This window comes from Adiantum capillus-veneris, chromosome 24 (assembly GCF_014529385.1).
Source record: "Adiantum capillus-veneris isolate H3 chromosome 24, ASM1452938v2, whole genome shotgun sequence".
Taxonomy (NCBI): Eukaryota; Viridiplantae; Streptophyta; class Polypodiopsida; order Polypodiales; family Pteridaceae; genus Adiantum; species Adiantum capillus-veneris.
Genome location: NC_140954.1, coordinates 104,625,967 through 104,646,025, shown reverse-complemented (window position 1 = coordinate 104,646,025; position 20,059 = coordinate 104,625,967). Strand labels below are relative to the sequence as shown.

Sequence of the window (20,059 nt, the reverse complement as noted above, 5' to 3'; positions counted from 1 at the left end):
GTTCATCTTCAGTCTTACTGTAAATGAGAATGTCATCAAGGAAAACCACAACAAATTTTCCAAGATAGGGACGTAAGACACTATCCATGAGTGTCATAAATGTAGCTGGAGCATTGGTTAGACCAAACGGCATAACCAAAAATTCAAAATGTCCAAACCGTGTTCTAAAGGCAGTTTTGGAGATATCTTGTAGTAGGATACGCACCTGGTGGTATCCTGAACGAAGATCTATCTTTGTATAGTATCTTGCCCCGTGGAGTTGATCAAACAACTCATCCACTCGAGGCAGAGGATACTTGTTCTTGATGGTTATCGCATTTAATCCGCGATAATCTACGCACATGCGCATAGTACCATCTTTCTTTTTTACCAATAGAATTGGTGATGCCCAAGGCGAAGTGCTAGGTCTAATGAAACCACGAGCGAGGTAGTCAGCCAACTGACTCTCTGTAGCGCAGACAATGTGTCGTGCTCTCTACAGTGTGTGCTCCTCAGTGCAATGTGCGTGACAATCTCACTCAAAACAGACTGAAAACAGGAAACAATAGACAACAACTGAGCTGACAGAGACTCGACTATCTCAAAGAACTGATACAGACTCTGGCGTGGCAGCACACACACTCCAGCCCAGGACTCTCAGGTACAATGGGGTGTCGAGGCTCAGATATGAAAAGGATGGTGAAGATGTGCTCTGTGTCTAGACTCACTCAAGACGACTGCGTAAAGATGATAAACATGACCCAACAACTACTACTCATATGTGCCACCATAAAGAGCCACCAACGGCTCATAAATGTCAGCCATCTACGTCTCTCTGCAAACTGAGGGTGGTGACCTGGCCACGATGTCTACTAGAGTCCCTGCCACGTGTCACTGCCCAACCTAGAGAGTCTAGTCCAGTGTGAACCAGACCAGACCAACTGTACTAACTGTGTGTCCTGTGAAGGTGACACTATAGCTTGCTACAGAATGCCCACCACAAGACCGCCCACTGTCTTGGTGAGAGGAGTACTAAAAAATTGTGAAAGAAAACCACTAGGTACTGCATCCGTACATCTTTCGTGAAGCAGGTGCTAGGCCCGCCCAACCTTGACCTTACATGCCTCAAAAAGTGGAGTAAAAAACACTGACTGCTTGCAAACGCCTTAAGCCTTTGAATAGGCAAGAACCCAGTATGATTGCATAGTCCAAGAATCCCAATTGGCTAAACAGAATGAGGCTCCCCAGCAAAGAAATATGCTCGGTTTGGATCCATCACATCTTTATCTTCCATAACCATAGTGAGATGAAAATGACCTAGTCCACGCTTGCAAATGAACCTTGCAACACTTTCTGCACAACACTCTTCTCGAAAAGAGGGATGACCATAAGGTGGAGTAACACCGAAAATAAGGTTAAGCTCCATCGTGATGGCAGAACGAAAAGCATTAACAGCAACTGGATGCTTGAAAGCCACAAGGAAACCAGGTGAATGCTTGAAAGCCGAGGGGTGGGTAGGTAGTAGGTAGGGGGAAGGCGAGGGCGAGGGGTAGGTACGGGGGCTAGGGCGAGGCCTAGGTAGGGGGAGGGCGAGGGCGAGGGGTAGGTAGGGCGAGGGCGAGGGCGAGGGCGAGGTAGGTAGGTAGGGGGGAGTGCGAGGGGTAGGTAGGGGGGCGAGGGCGAGGGAGGTAGGGAGAGGGCGAGGGGTAGGTAGGGGGGCGAGGGGTAGGTAGGGGGAAGGGCGAGGGGGAGGGCGAGGGGTACGTAGGAGGGTGAGGGCGAGGCCTAGGTATGGGGAGGGCGAGGGGTATGTAGGAGGGCGAGGGCGAGGCCTAGGTATGGGGAGGGCGAGGGGTAGGTAGGGGGGAGGGCGAGGGCGAGGGCGAGGCCTAGGGAGGGGAAGGCGAGGGCGCGGGAGGGAGGGAGAGGGCGAGGGTAGGTAGGGGGTGGGTAGGGGCAAGTAGGGGGAGAGCAAGGGCGAGGGCAAAAGAGAGGGGGTGGGTAGGGTCGAGTAGGGGGTGGGTAGGGGCGAGAGTTAGGTAGAGGGAGGCGAGGGCGAGGGAGGTAGGGAGAGGGCGAGGGTAGGTAGGGGGTGGGTAGGGACGAGTAGGGGACGGCAAGGGCGAGGGCAAGAGAGGGGGTGGGTAGGGGCGAGAGTGTGTGAGGGGGTGGGTAGGGGCGAGTTGGGAGAAGATAGGGGCGAGTGCAAGTGAGGGGGTGGGTAGGGGCGAGAGTGTGTGAGGGGGTGGGTAGGGCAAGTGTTGTATAGGGGTGGGTAGGAGGAAAGGGGGTGAGGGGTGACAGATAAAAAATACACATCTCCAATGCAAAGTATAGTCAGATGAATTCTTGTTTCAGTGTAGATGAATTCCATGGTCCACTGGTTGAAAGAGAAGATGCTACAGAGCGTAGCAACCATGAGCAAGACAATTATCATGAGCAGGGAATTCATGAAGCAGGATGGGCTCTGTGAAGTGAGCTTTGTTCTCGTCGGAGAAGCATACACCAATGGGGCTGATGTTTGAGGGGGGGTGAACTCCTGTCGAGGAGATTTTTGTTTGTTTCTATGATCCTGCATAGGCTCACCAAATTCAAAGGCTTCCACCAAGGGCGCATCCGGAGTAACTTTTATGACCTTCAATCATTGAGCTGGCTCATTGGGTTTAGTTACTTTAGAAACATTGGGAGAGGGTGTACCTTCATGAAAAGAGTGAATAGAGACTCCATAACAGGGCATAGCTTTGGTAGCATCCAACCACTCCAACAGATCCTCGTCTGACCCGTTAGGTGGAGTAGGCTGTTCCAATTCAAGGTTGGTTGCTAGGGACAAAGAACTATTTTGCACTACGGGATCCACACCTCCCTCTAGGCGAATGGGTTGCATCTGGGAGCCAGGAGTATGTATCCACATGGCATCGTTTCCCCAATCATGAAGTGCTTTAGTGTGTCGCAGCCATGGTCTACCGATGAGCAAAGGAAATCCACCCTCAACCTTGGGAAGACGAACCACAGCAAAATCCAGACTAAAAGTGAAATCTTGTACCTACAGAGGCACATTGTCCACTATGCCCACTGGGTAGACTGTCCGCTGGTCAGCCAATGTAACTGTAAAGGGATCAGGGCGACGGGCATCAGGTTGATGCCAGATCCACCATCCACTATCAGTCCTGAGAATTGCCGACCCAAAACGGACACTGTCAGGCGAGGGCTTCTATAATCAGTGAGGGGAGCAGCGGGATTGGATATCATATAGGACTCTGATGGTCGCACTGGGAGGTGCCCGCCACTAGGACTGGCTCCGGGATAAAGTGACTGAATAACAGTGAGGGTGTCACTTCTAAAACTCGCATCTAGACGCAGCATGTCATATAGGGACACTTGTTGGAAGGTGTTCTTCAAGACTGTCTCTGCTGTAAACTTTTCCTGTTCTACCAGTGGTTTCTTTGGTACCTTGATCTTCTGTAGATCGGAAACTGCTTCCAAGAAAGCTTCATCAATATCGGAGAGCAAAGATTTGGATTCTTTCATGGCACTGGGAGATGACTTGTTAACAGCTGAAGGCAGGGTATTTACTGGTGTGAGAATGTGTGGGGGAGTCGGACTAGCTGGAATAGTAAGACCGAGAGCGGTTCTCTGGGCCCGGGTGAGGACACCCGTTGGCTCCTCTAACAACTGCAACTTCTCGAGTGGTAACATGGGCGGAAGGTGGTGGTTGAGGAGTGGGACTCACTGCTATCAAATTGAGCTTGGGAAAGGTAAACTCATTTTCGCTGTGACTTGGGTTCACAGCCGTGGATGCCCAAAGTTTAGGGCAATCTTTACTGTAGTGATCCTTCGTTTTAGGGCAATGACGGCAGGGAGGAGACCTTTTTGGCAGGAGGCATTTGCTTTGGTAATGCCCATATTCTCCGCATCTGTAGCACAAAATGTGCCGATTCAATGGGCGAGTCGAAGGGCGAGGTGGTCCTTGCTCGTGGTGCATGGAGTTGGAGGTGGAGGCATAGAAGTTTTGAGGTGATGAGGGAGCATGGGTATGATAAAAGCTCTGAGACGGAAAAGTACTTTGCATACCTTGCATAGGAGGGGCTGTCAGCAAAGGTGGCATATGGTGTGGATGGCCACATGTTGGATGCAGGTGCTTGCCCTTGTTGAAGAGTAGGACCAAGATTCTGTTGTATTTGTCGCAATCCCTTGAGGTAGTAACAGTCCTTGTCCTCATGTCCAGACTTTTCACAGAAGTGGCAGTAAACCCGAAGGGGTCATTCCTGTGGAGGATGTCCTGGAGAGCGGCATGAGATACATGTACCAAACCGTAGCTTTAGTCTCCTGCTGACACTTGAGCTCTTATAGCTCGCGCTTGATCTGTTCCAATGCCTCGTGATGTGGAGGCTTCTCCTGTCTAAGAGAGAAGGACCTCTCCTCTTGAAGAGCTCGCTGTAACTTTAGGGCTTCCAGTTCCCTGCGTAAAGAAGTTAAAGGATCATAAGGACTTTCTAAAGACACTGAGGGGGTCTCTACCAGAGGAGAGTTGGTGAACAGCTTCCTAGCCCTCTCTATCCTAGTAGCAGCTGCGATGAACTCCTCCAGAGTGGAGTCGGGTCGGAGACTCTCTCGGAGTTTTTGCTGAGAAGTTTTTGGAAACGCCTTCTCCACCCACTTCTTAACCATAAATTCATCGGGTTGTTGGGGAAGCTTGGCAACCAGAGACTTGGTTTTAGTCATAAGCTCTGCAAAAGTCTCCTCTGGCTGGAGCACCATGTTGGCCAACTCATCCAACACCTTCTCCTGGTAGTCACCTGGCATGAAAGCTGCACAGAACTGTTGTCTTAAGGCTGCCCAAGTTGCAAAATGGTTCTCTGCAAACTGGCTGTACCATTTGTCTGCTAAGCCGTCCAAGGTGGATGGAAAAAGTACCAAATAAGCATCTTCTCTGTTAAGACCACGACCCTTACAGAGAGATACGAACCTCCTTGCATGGTCGTCAGCATCTTCTGAAGAGAGTCCTTTGAAGGTGGGGAACTTGATGTTTACCTTGGCCAACACACTACCCAACGCCTCCATGGCTCCTTGCTGAGCCTGTTGCTCAATACCCTGGTGTAGCAGAACTGGAGAGAGCCTTACTAGAGAAGGTGATCTGGACGATATGGAACCCGACGAAGGAATGGGGGATGTCGTATGTGGAGGTATGGGTGATGAGGTTAATGGACTTCTACTAGGTACCAAAGGTCGTCTTCTGTTATAGTACTTCAGAGGGCTCAGTAGTGCGCTTTGACGCTCGACTGACCGCCTTGTATGTGTCATGCAATGACCACCAATCCAACCAAGATTTGGGCAAGAAGACCCTTAACTGTGGGCTGAACAACACAGGTCTAGACCAGGACAAGTGAGGATAGTGACTAGACCACGTGGTCCAGGACCAGTGACTAGACCACCTAGCTGGACCAGGCCGAGGAGGACTCGACCAGGGCCAGGAGGATTGGACCAGGACTAGCAGGGACTAGACCAGGACCCGGGACGAGGACAAGGACTGGTTGGACCAGGGCGAGAGAGGAGCAGACCAGCAGACTATCTGCACAATGCAAGCAAGTGGGCAAAGCTAGGTAACAACCAACTAGCTTTACAATTTGTATCTCAACAAAGAGTGAGACTTCATTTGAGGTCCCACTGTGATCGCCAAAATGAGAGCACCTGTAGCGCAGATAGTATGTCGTGCTCTTTACAGTGGGTGCTCCTCAGTGCAATGTGCGTGACAATCTCACTCAAAACAAATTGAAAACAAGAAACAATAGACAACAACTGAGCTCACAGAGACACAACAGCGACAGTAGACCACAACAAATGACTCGACTATCTCAAAGAACTGATACAGACTCTGGCGTGGCAGCACACACAGCTCCAACCGAGGACTCTCAGGTACAATGGGGTGTCGAGGCTCATATGTGCAAGGATGGTGAAGATGTGCTCTGTGTCTAGACTCACTTAAGACGACTACGTAAAGATGATAAACATGACCCAATGGCTACTACTCATATGTGCCACCATAAAGAGCCACCAACGGCTCATAAATGTCAGCCATCTACGTCTCTCTGCAAACCGAGGGTGGTGACCTGGCCACGATGTCCACTAGACCACCGTCCGTGTCCCTGCCACGTGTCACTGCCCAGCCTAGAGAGTCTAGTCCAGTGTGAACCAGACCAGACCAACTGTACTAACTGTGTGTCCTGTGAATGTGACACTGTAGCCTGCTACACTCTCAACCTCTTCTCACGTGACACATCCCAACCCTATGTGTCCGTGGACAAGCTACACCACAACAGGGTTCAGTCAGTTCAGTCAGTTTAGATTAGCAGTGATCTGGCACTTTTGTGAGTCTATTCGTAGACCGTGCATGCCCAGTCACTTAGCATAGATGCATATCCTCCGGTTGCACACAGCATGATCATCGGAATTCCCATCAGAATCCATTAGCATCAGTTAGGGGAATTTTCCAGTGCATTTAACCTATTTTCCTATTTATTGGGATTTTCACTTATTATTTTTAAGTGACTTTCCAACAAAAGTAGGTAGGGCAATTTTGCTAAGTTAGTATATAAGCAAACCCAAGTTAGCACTTTCTACTAGAAGAGGCAGCAGGAGCTTCCTGCTCAACAGCCAACTTCTCAGCAGTACCCCCAGCGTTTTGGATCCCCATCCTCGCCGGGCAAGTTCCCATCCTCAGCGTTTTCTCAGCATCAGCCATCGCCATCAAGTCCAACCCTTTCTAGCGTTTGTTCCCCCTTCAGGCAGCCCCCAAAGCCCAACGTTTTTGGGATTGCAAAGCATCAGCAGAATCAGCGTTTTGACATCAGCAATTTCAGCCAAGCTAGCGTATTTGCTGGCGTTTTTGCCTTGCTGCAGCGTTTTGACTTTCAGCCCCAACCTGCCGCAGATACACAACATTTTCAGCCTTTAGCAAGGTAGCAGATACATCCCAGATTGGTTGCAGAAGACTCCCCGTCTTTAGCCCAAGAAAACGCAGCCAAAAACAGTCATTTTCAGCCACCAAAACAGTCCCGAAATTCAGTCCCGAACTCAGATTTCAGCCATCAAGTCGCCGTCGTCATCACCGTCGTCGTCATCGGCATAGTCCCATTGCATCAGTCCATTGCATACGCATTGTACACCTTTGTGCAATCAAAGTAGACCACTCTCGCCGACGAGAGTGGGGCCTTCGGAGGAGGGTTTTACAACCTCTCGGTGTCGTATCTCTTCTCTCTCCTTCTCTCAGTCTCATTCACTTGCACGCACATTGTTCATTCACTTTGTTCGTGATCACAGCACTCTACAAGACGGAAGGCTCTCTCTTTCCCTAAGAACTAAAAGGAACCTTGAGCAATAAAGATCAATAATCTTGAGAAAATACAACATTCATTCCGCTGCACCTAACATTGGTATCAGAGCTTTGAAAGTGTTCTGCATTACTCAAGGAAAGAACCACAAGGATTTTTTTGCTTGTTGCGATCGCACGAACCTAAGTTTACTTGGGCGTGGCAATTCCTAATCGTGTTTTGTTGAAGAGTGATAGGAATCCCAAGAAAGAAGGGCTTGTCCAGCCTCCCCTTGTGTCTCTTTTCACTCATTGAGAGCGGACTGTGCACTTAGCGGCCGGCCAATCGACGTGAGGTGGGAAAAAGAAACCTTGGTGTGAGCGCAAGGCCGCCAAGGGGTGCGCCCGTAGAAAAGGGTAGAACTCGGGTGAAGAGAAGATCCTTCTCCAACGCGATTTGCAAGCGAAAGAAAACCTCAAGACCCTCAAGAACTCAAGACTCAAGAACCTCAAGAATCCAAGATTCTCACGAATCAAGGACCTCAAGAACCTCAAGACCCTCAAGAACCCAAGTTCCTCGTGAACTTCATAACCCAAGACCCTCAAGAACCCAAGTTCCTCGTGAACTTAAGAACCCAAGACCCCCAAGAACCCACAAGAACCCACGACTTCAGAATGATCATCACTCGAAGCGGAATGGATACTTCGCTTGGAGGTGATGAGCATGAGAGAGGCGAAGAAGAATTTTCCCCACCAGGAGGTTTTTCCGACGCTTCCCCATCTACGACAAAGATTGCACTAACTCCTATGGAGGAGTTGGACCAAGAAAGACATGAAAAGCTGAAAAGTTTGTATGTCAGGAAGTCGCATTCCATGTCTCTTCCTTGGCATGACACAGTTTCCGAAAGATCACATGATAGTATGAGCACCAATCATGGGCGTTTCCATTGTGATTTGCCACAGTTGATTGATTTTGATCAAACAGAAAAGATTCGATTTCATTGTTTGCATGTGTTTGATGAACGGGTTGTCACTCCGTCTCTATGTTCATCGACATTGCATACATAGTCTTTAGAGAAGACAAGAATTTTTTCCTTTACTTTATATGGAATGGGTCATTTTCAGCCACCAAAACAGTCCCAAAATTCAGCGAATAGAAGAACTCAGATTTCAGCCATCAAGTCGCCGTCGTCATCACCGTCGTCGTCATCGGCATAGTCCCATTGCATCAGTTCATTGCATACGCATTGTACACCTTTGTACAATCAAAGTAGACCACTCTCGCCGACGAGAGTGGGGCCTTCGGAGGAGGGTTTTACAACCTCTCGGTGTCGTATCTCTTCTCTCTCCTTCTCTCAGTCTCATTCACTTGCACGCACATTGTCCACTTCACTTTGTTCGTGATCACATCACTCTACAAGACGGAAGGCTCTCTCTTTCCCTAAGAACTAAAAGGAACCTTGAGCAATAAAGATCACTAATCTTGAGAAAATACAACATTCATTCCGCTGCACCTAACACCTCCTTGGCTTCTTTAGCACTCATACGATAAGGTGGTTTACTCACCGGTTTAGTGCCTGGCAAGACATCTATGCCATGCTGCACATCACGTGTAGGGGGTAAACCCGGTGGTAAACACTTGAGAACACATCACTATACTCCGTGAGTAAGTGAGTTAGCTTTTGCCGTGCAAAAGGAGAAAGTAAACTAGAGTTATGCTGGGATGGAGAATCTTATAATTCATGTAATGTTTGTTTTACAACAGTTGCACGTTGCTCTATAGAATTAAAATTGAGAGCACTTTGCTCGTTAGATTTGTTAACACTTTGTTTATCAGTAGAATTCATTGCACTTTGCATACCATTACTAGAATTCACCGTACTTTGCTCTTGAGAATTCAAAAGACTTGGAGACAAGCAGTAACACAAAAAGACTTCATCTATTAAATCTGCTTTCTGCAAAATAGAAAGCTCGGCTGGACATATAAGAGGTGCAGATGGTATATTTTTCTCACCAAGCAAAAGCACATGTTTACCATTGGTCATAAAGGATAAGGAGTTGTGTTCATAACTAGTGTGCAATGTGTTTCCTAAACCATGCAGCCACTCCCGTCCTAAAACTACATCAGCACGGTCCATGTTCATAACTTGGAAGTCAAGGGTCATCGTATGATCTTGAACAATAAGCTCAACCCCTTGAACTACCGTGTCCCATACTTCTTTATCATTCCCAGACATCTGCTCCCACACATACTTGTGAGAGCAAGGAGTCCGTGTAAGCTTCAATTTCTTGACGAGCTTATAGTTCAAGAAGTTATGAGCTGCACCATCATCCACTAAAATACGAACACGTTGTCCGTTAATAGTGCCATGCATGCGAATCAAATCATGGGGGCCAAAGGTGGGCTGCCACATTGAAGCAAGCACACAACACTTGTGCTTTTCTTCCATATGAAGAACCTCTACAGCACAATATTTAGGAGATGAATCTAATGTGAGACGTAGCATTGTGTGCATATCCCTTTCTTTGCCTTGTAAAAGAGGACAATCTTTCTTGTTATGTTGGTCGGAAAGACATCTAAAACACAAATTGTGTTTCTTTGCATGCTCAAAATCCAGCAGTGCTGAGAGACCCACGTGAAGTATCTCGTGATTGCTTAAGCTTCTTAGCCTCTTGTGGGCGTGGAGAGGTAGATTGTCTCTTATTCCTCTTGGAACGTGTGGGAGATCTACCTCGCCATTGGCTCTTAGCCACATTGCTCTTAGCAAAAGTATTCTTAGACTAGGGAACGTTTCCTTTCCTCTCTTGGTCATCATCATATCTTTGGGCATGATTGATGGCTTCTTCCAAAGTTTTTGGATGTTGGGTCTTGACATGAAGACGATAGTCTTTGCCAAGACCCTTATTAAAACCCCGTATCGTTTGGAATTCATCTAGACCTTCTAGTTTTAATATGATTTCTCAATATTTCGAAAGGTAATGTGTGAGAGAGAGTCCAGACATGCAGCATGCATCCCATGCTAACCAATTCTTATCTTCTTCATTGGAGTCTAAAAACTCTTTGGAGAAAGAAGCTTGAAACGCAGCCCAAGACGGTGGACGAGCATCTATTGGAAATGTCATCCACCACTTATAGGCCTTGCCTTAAAGAGATAGACTTGTTTTCACAACCGTCTTTATATCCGGGGTGTGTCTCAATCTATGAATATCACTCCATTTGTGTAAGAACGTATTGATCGCATCCTTGTTGCGATCACGCTCTTCTCCGTGAAACTTAGGAATGGTGATATTCTTAAGTAATGCATTGCTACCTTCTGCATTGTAGCGCAAATAATGTGTCGTGCTCTCTACAGTGGGTGCTCCTTAGTGCAATGTGCGTGACAATCTCACTCAAAACAGGCTGAAAACAAAGGAACAATAGACAACAACTGAGCTCACAGAGACAGAGACACAATAGCAGCAGACCACAACAAATGACTCGACTATCTCAAAGAACTGATACAGACTCTGGCGTGGCAGCACACTCAGCTCCGGCCCAGGACTCACAGGTACAATGGGGTGTCGAGGCTTAGATGTGCAGTAATGGTGAAGACGTGCTGTGTGTATAGACTCGCTACTCCTAACGACGACGCTGGACCATAGACCTAGAAGATGATAAACATGACCCAACAGCTACTACTCATATGTCCCACCATAAAGAGCCACCAACGGCTCATAAATGTCAGCCATCTACGTCTCTCTCCAAACTGAGGGTGGTGACCTGGCCACGATGTCCACTAGACCACCGTCCGTATCCTTGCCACGTGTCACAACCAGCCCAGAGAGTCCGTCCAGTGTGAACTAGACCAGACCAACTGTACTAACTGTGTCCTGTGAAACTGACACTGTAGCCTGCTACAAGTTGCCTACCACAAGACTGCTCACCGTCTCGGTGACAGGAATACTGAAAAAATGTGAAAGAAAACCACTAGGTACTGCACCCATACATCTTTCGTGAAGCAGGTGCTAGGCCCAACCATGACCTTACATGCCTCAAAAAGTGGAGTAAAAAACATTGACTGCTTGCAAACGCCTTAAGCCTTTGAGTAGGTAGAACCCAATATGATTGCATAGTCCAAGAATCCCAATTGGCTAAATAGAATGAGGCTCCACAGAAAAGATATATGCTCGGTTTGGATCCAGCACATCTTTATCTTCCATAACCATAGTGAGAGGAAAATGACCTAGTCCATGCTTGCAAATGAACCTTGCAACACTTTCTGCACAACACTCTTCTCGAAAAGAGGGATGACCATAAGGTGGAGTAACACCGCAAATAAGGTTAAGCTCCATCGTGATGGCAGAACGAAAAGCATTAACAGCAACGGGATGGCAACCAGGTGAATGCTTGAAAGCCACAAGGAAACCATGTGAATGCGTGAAAGCCGAGGGATGGGTAGGTAGTAGGTAGGGGACGAGGCCTTGGTAGGGGGAGGGCGAGGGGTAGGTAGGGGGGCGAGGCCTAGGTAGGGGGTGAGGCCTAGGCAGGGTGAGGGCGAGGGGTAGGTAGGGGACGAGGTCTAGGTAGGGGGAGGCGAGGGCGAGGCCTAGGTAGGGAGAGGGCGAGGGGTAGGTAGGGGGCGAGGCCTAGGTAGGGTGAGGGTGAGGGGTAGGTAGCGGGTAGGTATGCGGCGAGGTCTAGGTAGGGGGAGGGCGAGGGCGAGGCCTAGGTAGGGGGTAGGTCCGTATCCTTGCCACGTGTCACAACCAGCCCAGAGAGTCCGTCCAGTGTGAACTAGACCAGACCAACTGTACTAACTGTGTCCTGTGAAACTGACACTGTAGCCTGCTACAAGTTGCCTACCACAAGACCGCTCACCGTCTCGGTGACAGGAATACTGAAAAAATGTGAAAGAAAACCACTAGGTACTGCACCCATACATCTTTCGTGAAGCAGGTGCTAGGCCCAACCATGACCTTACATGCCTCAAAAAGTGGAGTAAAAAACATTGACTGCTTGCAAACGCCTTAAGCCTTTGAGTAGGTAGAACCCAATATGATTGCATAGTCCAAGAATCCCAATTGGCTAAATAGAATGAGGCTCCACAGAAAAGATATATGCTCGGTTTGGATCCAGCACATCTTTATCTTCCATAACCATAGTGAGAGGAAAATGACCTAGTCCATGCTTGCAAATGAACCTTGCAACACTTTCTGCACAACACTCTTCTCGAAAAGAGGGATGACCATAAGGTGGAGTAACACCGCAAATAAGGTTAAGCTCCATCGTGATGGCAGAACGAAAAGCATTAACAGCAACGGGATGGCAACCAGGTGAATGCTTGAAAGCCACAAGGAAACCATGTGAATGCGTGAAAGCCGAGGGATGGGTAGGTAGTAGGTAGGGGACGAGGCCTTGGTAGGGGGAGGGCGAGGGGTAGGTAGGGGGGCGAGGCCTAGGTAGGGGGTGAGGCCTAGGCAGGGTGAGGGCGAGGGTAGGTAGGGGACGAGGTCTAGGTAGGGGGAGGCGAGGGCGAGGCCTAGGTAGGGAGAGGGCGAGGGGTAGGTAGGGGGCGAGGCCTAGGTAGGGTGAGGGTGAGGGGTAGGTAGCGGGTAGGTATGCGGCGAGGTCTAGGTAGGGGGAGGGCGAGGGCGAGGCCTAGGTAGGGGGTAGGTAGGGGGCGAGGCCTAGGTAAGGTGAGGGCGAGGGGTAGGTAGGGGGTAGGTAGGGGGCGAGGCCTAGGTAGGGTGAGGGCGAGGGGTGGAAGGAGGTGGGTAGGGGCGAGTGAATGTGAGGGGGTGGATATAGGTACTGCAAAGGTTGTACATAGAGCATAGAGCAGTGTCGAGAAGCGAAAGCTAGACTGAGCAGAAGAAATACTGAGTAAAAGATAGCCGTATACGCACTGATCTTCCCCGATGTTTGACACCCCGCACGTTCAAAACCATCTGCTAATGAATCGAGGACAAAGGTCACTATCATGTTGGCATTCTCAATGATGGGTGCAACCCATGGCAAGGAACTCCGTCTTTGATAAGCATGTTGAGGCAATGGCCATGCAAAAGCGTACGGTGAAGTGAGGATAAGCTGCATGGAGGATCGTTTTTGTCACCCTATTTTTTGGTTCTCCATCCGCATACAACAATAACATGTTCTGCCCCGTTGCTTGGTCCACTCTCACGGGCCCAACACTTCAGTTTGAGCTATCATCCACCAGCAGGATGATAGTGATGCAGGGGGGGCAACCTACACTCCAGCTTGCCACAGAGCTTACTCCACAAGAGTGGTGCAGTGAGAGAGAGGTCTGCAGTGGCCTGACACTCTGGTTCATTTGGCGGGCCCGTTGCTTCCGCATCTTCGAGGTGCGGCCTGTACCACCAACAGAGACTGTTCGGGATCTTTGGCTTGAGCTAGTTCATACGCTCAGAGGACAGTTCGAGAGACTCCAGGGCAGTTCCGACCGCATGCAGGAGTGCAGAGAGGCTTTCCTTTGACTTTGGCGTCCGGGGCCATTTTTCACCATGGACCAGGGTGTGCTCAGATGGCACTACCGTCCACCTGTGTGGCTCTTCCCTCCTCCCATCCCCTGATCTAGCCTCATTGTACATATGTTGTTTTTTCATTGGGAGAGTCTCCCCATCATGATTGTTGTAGTCCTCTCTTGTAGAGGAGGTTGTAGCCCTATGGGCAGTTTCATTAACTAATAGAAGGATCTTTTCCTCGGAAACAAAAAAACATGTTCTACCCCCAGTCTCTATTATTGTTGCCCACTCGGCGCCAAGCACGTTGGCACTCTTCCCAGTCCCAAAAGCATGATGGGACTCGACAAAGTTATGTCTCCCCTCGTAAGTAGGCAACAACTCCATGGATAGAGCGCTTTCGAGTGTCACTCTACCCATCAGTGACGAGGTTAACACCATTGTTGGTCCATTACTACTTCATGTGGTTGGCGGCTATCTCCATGCTTGCCTTCTCCTTACTCAAGGAGAGACATGCGAATGGTCTTTGAAGAGGGGTGGAACATAGGAGAGACCATACTCCACAATCAACTTGCCCATAGCCTGAAAGTATGGAGACCTAGTCAAAAAACAAGCAAATTTCAAATTTCTAACATTCATTTAGAGCATAAAGGAGCATTGGCAATTGCATATGATTAGTTACTACTACTGAAGTGGAAAGTGAGGACTTACCGTGCCCCTCAAAATGCTATGTGGTCCTGATAGAAGAAATGTGCTATAGACACGTCCGCCTGCTTTTCAACTGAGGGCTCCAACTCTCATCAAGAGTCATTCGGCGAGCGCAAGAGGAGTGTGCCCCTATTGATGAGCGAGGTGGATGCGGCATTGACGTCCTCACAAAGGATATGGGATTGATGGTGTTATTTTTTTATAAAATGTTCTTAGCTCGTCTTTTAGGGTGAGCTATGGTGAACATGTATACAAATATGTGGTAGTTGCTCGTGAATTTGCAGTGATTGTCATGAGAATGCTTGGTCTGTAAGAGAATATACAATTTTTGATATGGCTTGGATGTATGCTTTCTTAGTCTTGCCGCTACGGAGTTACTCCTGCATTTGGTATTTCACATGGGATCAAGTTTCATTTTGTACTTGAGGCTCTCATGGTGAACTGAGCACTGTAGCGGCCTACATAGAAAGGTGGATGATGAAGAGTGGCAGACCATAAAATAGGGCGTCCCTACCAAACAAAAATTTGGGTGTAGGCCCTATACAGTGTGACATGAAACGTTTCGTGGTTTCGGTTGTTTCGGGGTTTCGATGTTTTGAAACGTTTCGTTTCATAGCGTCAAAAACATGAAACAGGTTTCATAAACGACATTATTTTATATATTAATAAAATATGATAAATATGTATACAAAGTAGCACACATGACTCTAGACTTTAATGTCAGAGAGAGAGAGAGAGAGAGAGAGAGAGAGAGAGAGAGAGAGAGAGAGAGAGAGAGAGAGAGAGAGAGAGAGACGTGCTCACTGCTTAGAAGCGACTTCAAGCGAGCACGATCAAAGAGATGTTCAATATTGATGAAAGTTAAACACAGCCACTAGTTTCATGAATCATAACTGATGCATCATTGATTCATTTACTGAAGTACTACTATTGAACAAAGTTTCTGGGAAAAAAAGCCCCAATTTTAAACGCTTCATAAAAAATGCCTGTCCGTTTCATGCGTTTCGACAAAACGTTTCATAGGTTTGGGGGTTTCATCTGCATGAAACGCGTTTTTATGTCACACTGGCCCTATACAAGACAGGACGACCTCAAAAGGCATGGCATAGCCACAAAGAAACCCTCATTCCTAGAAGATTCAAGATAGGCAAACCAAGGAGATGACAAACTCTAACAGCACCAACGTTAGCTTTGATATGAAATAGGGTAATACGTGAGGGATTCTCCCTAGCTTGTTAGACATAACAATTGTGCCATTGTTTAAAAGTGGAGACCTATTGATTTCCAACAACTACATGATCATTAAGGTTAGCCATTTATTGGTCAAGATATGGATCTATTGTAGACCTAGCTTTGAGCAGCTAGGCAAAGATGCATTTCAAGAGACCAATGGGTCATGGCTGGGTTTAGACAGGGGTACACTAATCTACATCATATTTTTACATTTGAGGCCAATCAATGAGAAGGGCCAAGTACAAAAAAAGAGGATTTGTTGTAGCTTAATGGATCTATGTGAAGCATTTGATATTGCTCCCAGTATAAGATTGATGAGGTTCCTATGAAGATTAGATGGAGTATTTAGTATTTACACATCACGTGAAAGATGACCAGTAGAGTGCATGCCCTTGGAGGTATGTGAGGTACTGTTAAGAGGACTCAGAATGTATCAAAATGGAGCAAGCGCTAGATAACTATGTACCAATAGATAGTGTTGATACCAATATCTGAATATTGGATGACATTGTATTTATTCCATTTGAATGCAGTACAAGCCTTTTGCACAGATAGAAATCTCAAAGAGAATATTCAAAAGACTAAAGTGTTTCCACACCTCAGCTGCTTGGATGACAAGATCAACGTATCAGTTCACGTTTGGTGTGGAGCTTGTGGAGTCTGTCAGATAATATCCATATCTGGGAGATACAATTAAAGGACCAAATTTCTGTTTACAAGGACCATAATGATTAGAGGCTCGGCTTGCACGAGCGTATGCAACACTTGGTGCATTGGGGAGGCAGTATGCACAATATAGCTCCATGAGCCACGCACACATAGCAGTCAAGCACGGGAGGGTAGTCAAATACGGCATTATATAATACGGACTATAAAAGGGACTTATGTATAATACTTGATTTTTTTATAGAACTCAATTTTCTTGGAAAGAGTATGTGTGTGAATCTATGGGAGGCCAAAGCTGAAGTGCTACCGGTTGAAGGTGACCAACATTGGTGCATATGCTCATCAGATGAATGCTTGGGATGTTGCAAATTGATAGACTACCCCTTGGAGTACACTTAAACTACAATCAAAGCTGAAATGGGGACTTAGAGCGGAAGTAATCAGATAGGTTATAGAAAAGACCTGGATCACACCCCCTTCCATTGATGGCACAAGGATGGCAGATTATTGGAGTCAGTTAACAAAAGGTATAATTAAGGCGTAAGCAAGGAATAGAGGCGAGCTACTTAAGCCATAGCTTTTCAAATGTGATAGCATCGATCCATGCTTTCAAAATGCAGGAAACAGATTCGTTATGTGCGAGAAGCAGAGATAGAAGTGCTTTTTCTTTGTTGATGGCAGTTTTCCTTAAGGAGATTTTCCAGGCTGAAATGCTGCCAGCTGTTATATTTCAAACAGACATTGTTTCTTGATTTATCGTTGTATTCTGTCCCCTATTTGAAATTGTTCAACAATTCTCTCCTTATGTCTATGTTATGTTGATCATGATAACGAGAGTTTGTTTAAAGAGAACATGAATGGCACAATCTACTCTTCACATACCACTCCAACGAATTCAATGACACAGATACCTTAAGGACGACAGCTTAGCAAATGAAGGAAATTGTTTTCTGGATAGATCAGATGCCTACAGGCGAAAGCGAGAGGCAAATCTCTTGAAATCTTAAATTTTAATTTTGAGACAGTTGCAAAAGCTTCTATGTATAAACATAAGCTATGCATTCACAAAAAAACTGTTGCATGTTGTTCATGCATAGGCAGAAGAGCAAGCTGCATTGGCTTACAAAAAAGAAGAAACTGAGAAGGAAGAACGAGCTAAAAGAGCAGCTGAGTTGGTTAGATTTCTTCTCATCTTTTATAAATTCTTGAATTAATGTTAACCATGGACAATTACTTCTTGACATACATTGTTTTACCTATTTGCCTTTGATTCTTGTGAATAGTCATTGGAGTTGGTCACCAAAGAGGCAGGCTTTATGTGTATGGGTTAGTAGAGAAGGGTTCAATTAACTTATCATGAACCTGCTTTGTTGTATAGAGACTTATAAAGAACTAGTGACTGGTTGGCCAGGTAGCTATGCTGTAATATTCAAATTGAGTGTGGAGTAACTACGGTCTAGCATAAAAAAGCTGAAAAATAGGGGCCGTATTTGAACAGCTAAAAGTATGTTCTGGCTATAGAAGGAAACTACAGGGGGCAACTGCAATTTTAAACGCTTATGCATTTGTTCGCCGAACCATAGTTTAGGGTTTCGAACTGGAAGTGTCCAGATTATTTTGATAAGGGCTTTTTAGTGGCCATTAAATGTGCAAGTTTCATCCCAAGGGTCTGTTGAGAGTTGCCTCATAATCTGGGTTCTTTCCGAAGTTGACAATCTCAGTGCATCTTGGAATTCTCCTTTTTGAGATAAAGTCTTCTTCTAGAGAGATTTGAGGACTTGCTGGAGCAAGAGGACAAAGGGAATCCTTGATTTATGTCTTACTTTCCATGTGCTATGGGTCATCCTCCCTGTGGCATACACTTCATGCATCCACGATGCCTGAGAGAAGGTTCATTGTGTAAAAGAACTAGGGCATGAGATGAAGCCCATCCCCACCAATAATCCTCCCCTTCCATTTGGATCATGACTCATGGCGTACTAGTTTAACTTTCTCTGAAGCATGAGTTTTGATATACTTAGAAACCATGGGTTTCAGGTTTACTCCACAACCAAGGGTTTTTGGTTTTCCCAAAACTTGGTGGTACTAGAGAGTCTCTCTCCCCCCTTAAACTAGGGTGTAGATAAAGGTAGCCACCAAATTTTTGGTTTACTCCCAACCCCTTGAGTTTTTGGTTTCATTGGGATTTTAATTTAACTGAGAACTTGAGTTGAACAAGGTGTAGCAAGCTACAGTGTCACTTTCACAGGACACACAGTTAGTACAATTGGTCTGGTCTTGTTCACACTGGACGGACTCTGTGGGCTGGGCAATGACACATGGCAGGGATACGGAGTCTTCATAGAGGATAGGCTTGTCACACAATGGCCACAACAGGCAGAGCAAATCACGATGGAGCTAGGATAGAGGGAGCTAGGAACCTGTTCACCAACTCCCCTCAGGTAGAGACCCCCTCAGTGTTTTCGGAAAGTCCTTTTGATCCGTTAACTTCTTTATGTAGGGAATCGGAAGCCCTAAAGTTACAGCGAGCTCTTCAAGAGGAGAGGTCCTTCTCTCTTAGACATGAGAAGCCTCCACATCACGAGGCATTGAAACAGCTCAAGCGCGAGCTAGAAGAGCTCAAGTCTCAGCAGGAGACTAAGGTTATGGTTTGGTGTAGCTCATGCTGCTCTCTAGGGCACCCTCCACAGGAATGCCCCTTCGGGTTTAGTGCCACTTCTATGAAAAGTCTGGACATGAGGACAAGGACTGCTACTACCTCAAGGGATTACGACAGATACAACAAAGTCTTGGTCCTACTCTTCAACAAGGGCCATCACCTGCATCCAACATGGTTTCTCCCTGTGACCATCCACACCATACGCTACACAATTAAATTGGCCGACCAGTGGACAGTCTACCCAGTGGGCATAGTGGACAATGTGCCTCTGTAGGTACAAGACTTTACTTTTAACTTGGATTTCGTTGTGGTTCGTCTTCCCCAGGTTGAGGGCGGATTTCCCTTGCTCATCGGTAGACCATGGCTGCGACACACTAAAGCACTTCATGATTGGGGAAACGATGCCATGTGGATACATACTCCTGGCTCCCCGATGCAACCCATTCGCCTAGAAGGAGGCATGGATCCTGTCGTGCAACATAGTTCTTTGTCTCTAGCAACCAGCCTTGAATTGGAATAGCCTACTCTACCTGATGGGTCTGACGAGGATCTGTTGGATGCTACCAAATCTATGCCCTGTTATGGAGTCTGTATTCACTCTTTGCCTGAAGGTACACCCTCTTCCAATGTTTCCATAGTAACTAAACCTAATGAGCCACCTGAGCCAGCTCAAAGGTTGAAGGTCATAGAAGCTACTACTGATGTGCCCTTGGTGGAAGCCCTTTGAATTTGGTGAGCCTATGAAGAATCATAGAAGCGAGAAGAAATCTCCTCTACAGGAGTTCACCCCCCTCAAACATCAGCCCCATTGGTGCCTGCTTCTCCAACCAGAGCAAAGCTATCCTCTGTGTCTAGCGAACTCCCTTCACAGAACCCGTGTTGCTTGATGAATTCCCTGCTCATGATAGCTGTCTTGCTAATGATAGCTGTCTGCCCCTATCTACCCCTATCCCCTCGCCCCTACCCACCCTCTCACACCCTTTCGCCCCTATCTACCCCCTATCCCCTCAACCCTACCCTTCTCCTCACACTCACTCGCCCCCTGCCCA

The 20,059-nt window shown here is 47.1% G+C and overlaps 1 protein-coding gene across 1 annotated transcript in view; it reads left to right on the top strand.

Annotated features, from left to right (window-relative positions):
• The window catches only part of LOC147426892 (uncharacterized), an 81,212-nt gene that overhangs the window by 9,091 nt on the left and 52,062 nt on the right, over window positions 1–20,059 (top strand). Inside the window, exons 4-5 of the mRNA XM_086498405.1 lie at window positions 17,259–17,337; window positions 17,449–17,526. Of these exons, the coding sequence (XP_086354531.1) occupies window positions 17,259–17,337; window positions 17,449–17,526 (157 nt within the window). The remainder of the gene's footprint in view (window positions 1–17,258; window positions 17,338–17,448; window positions 17,527–20,059) is intronic.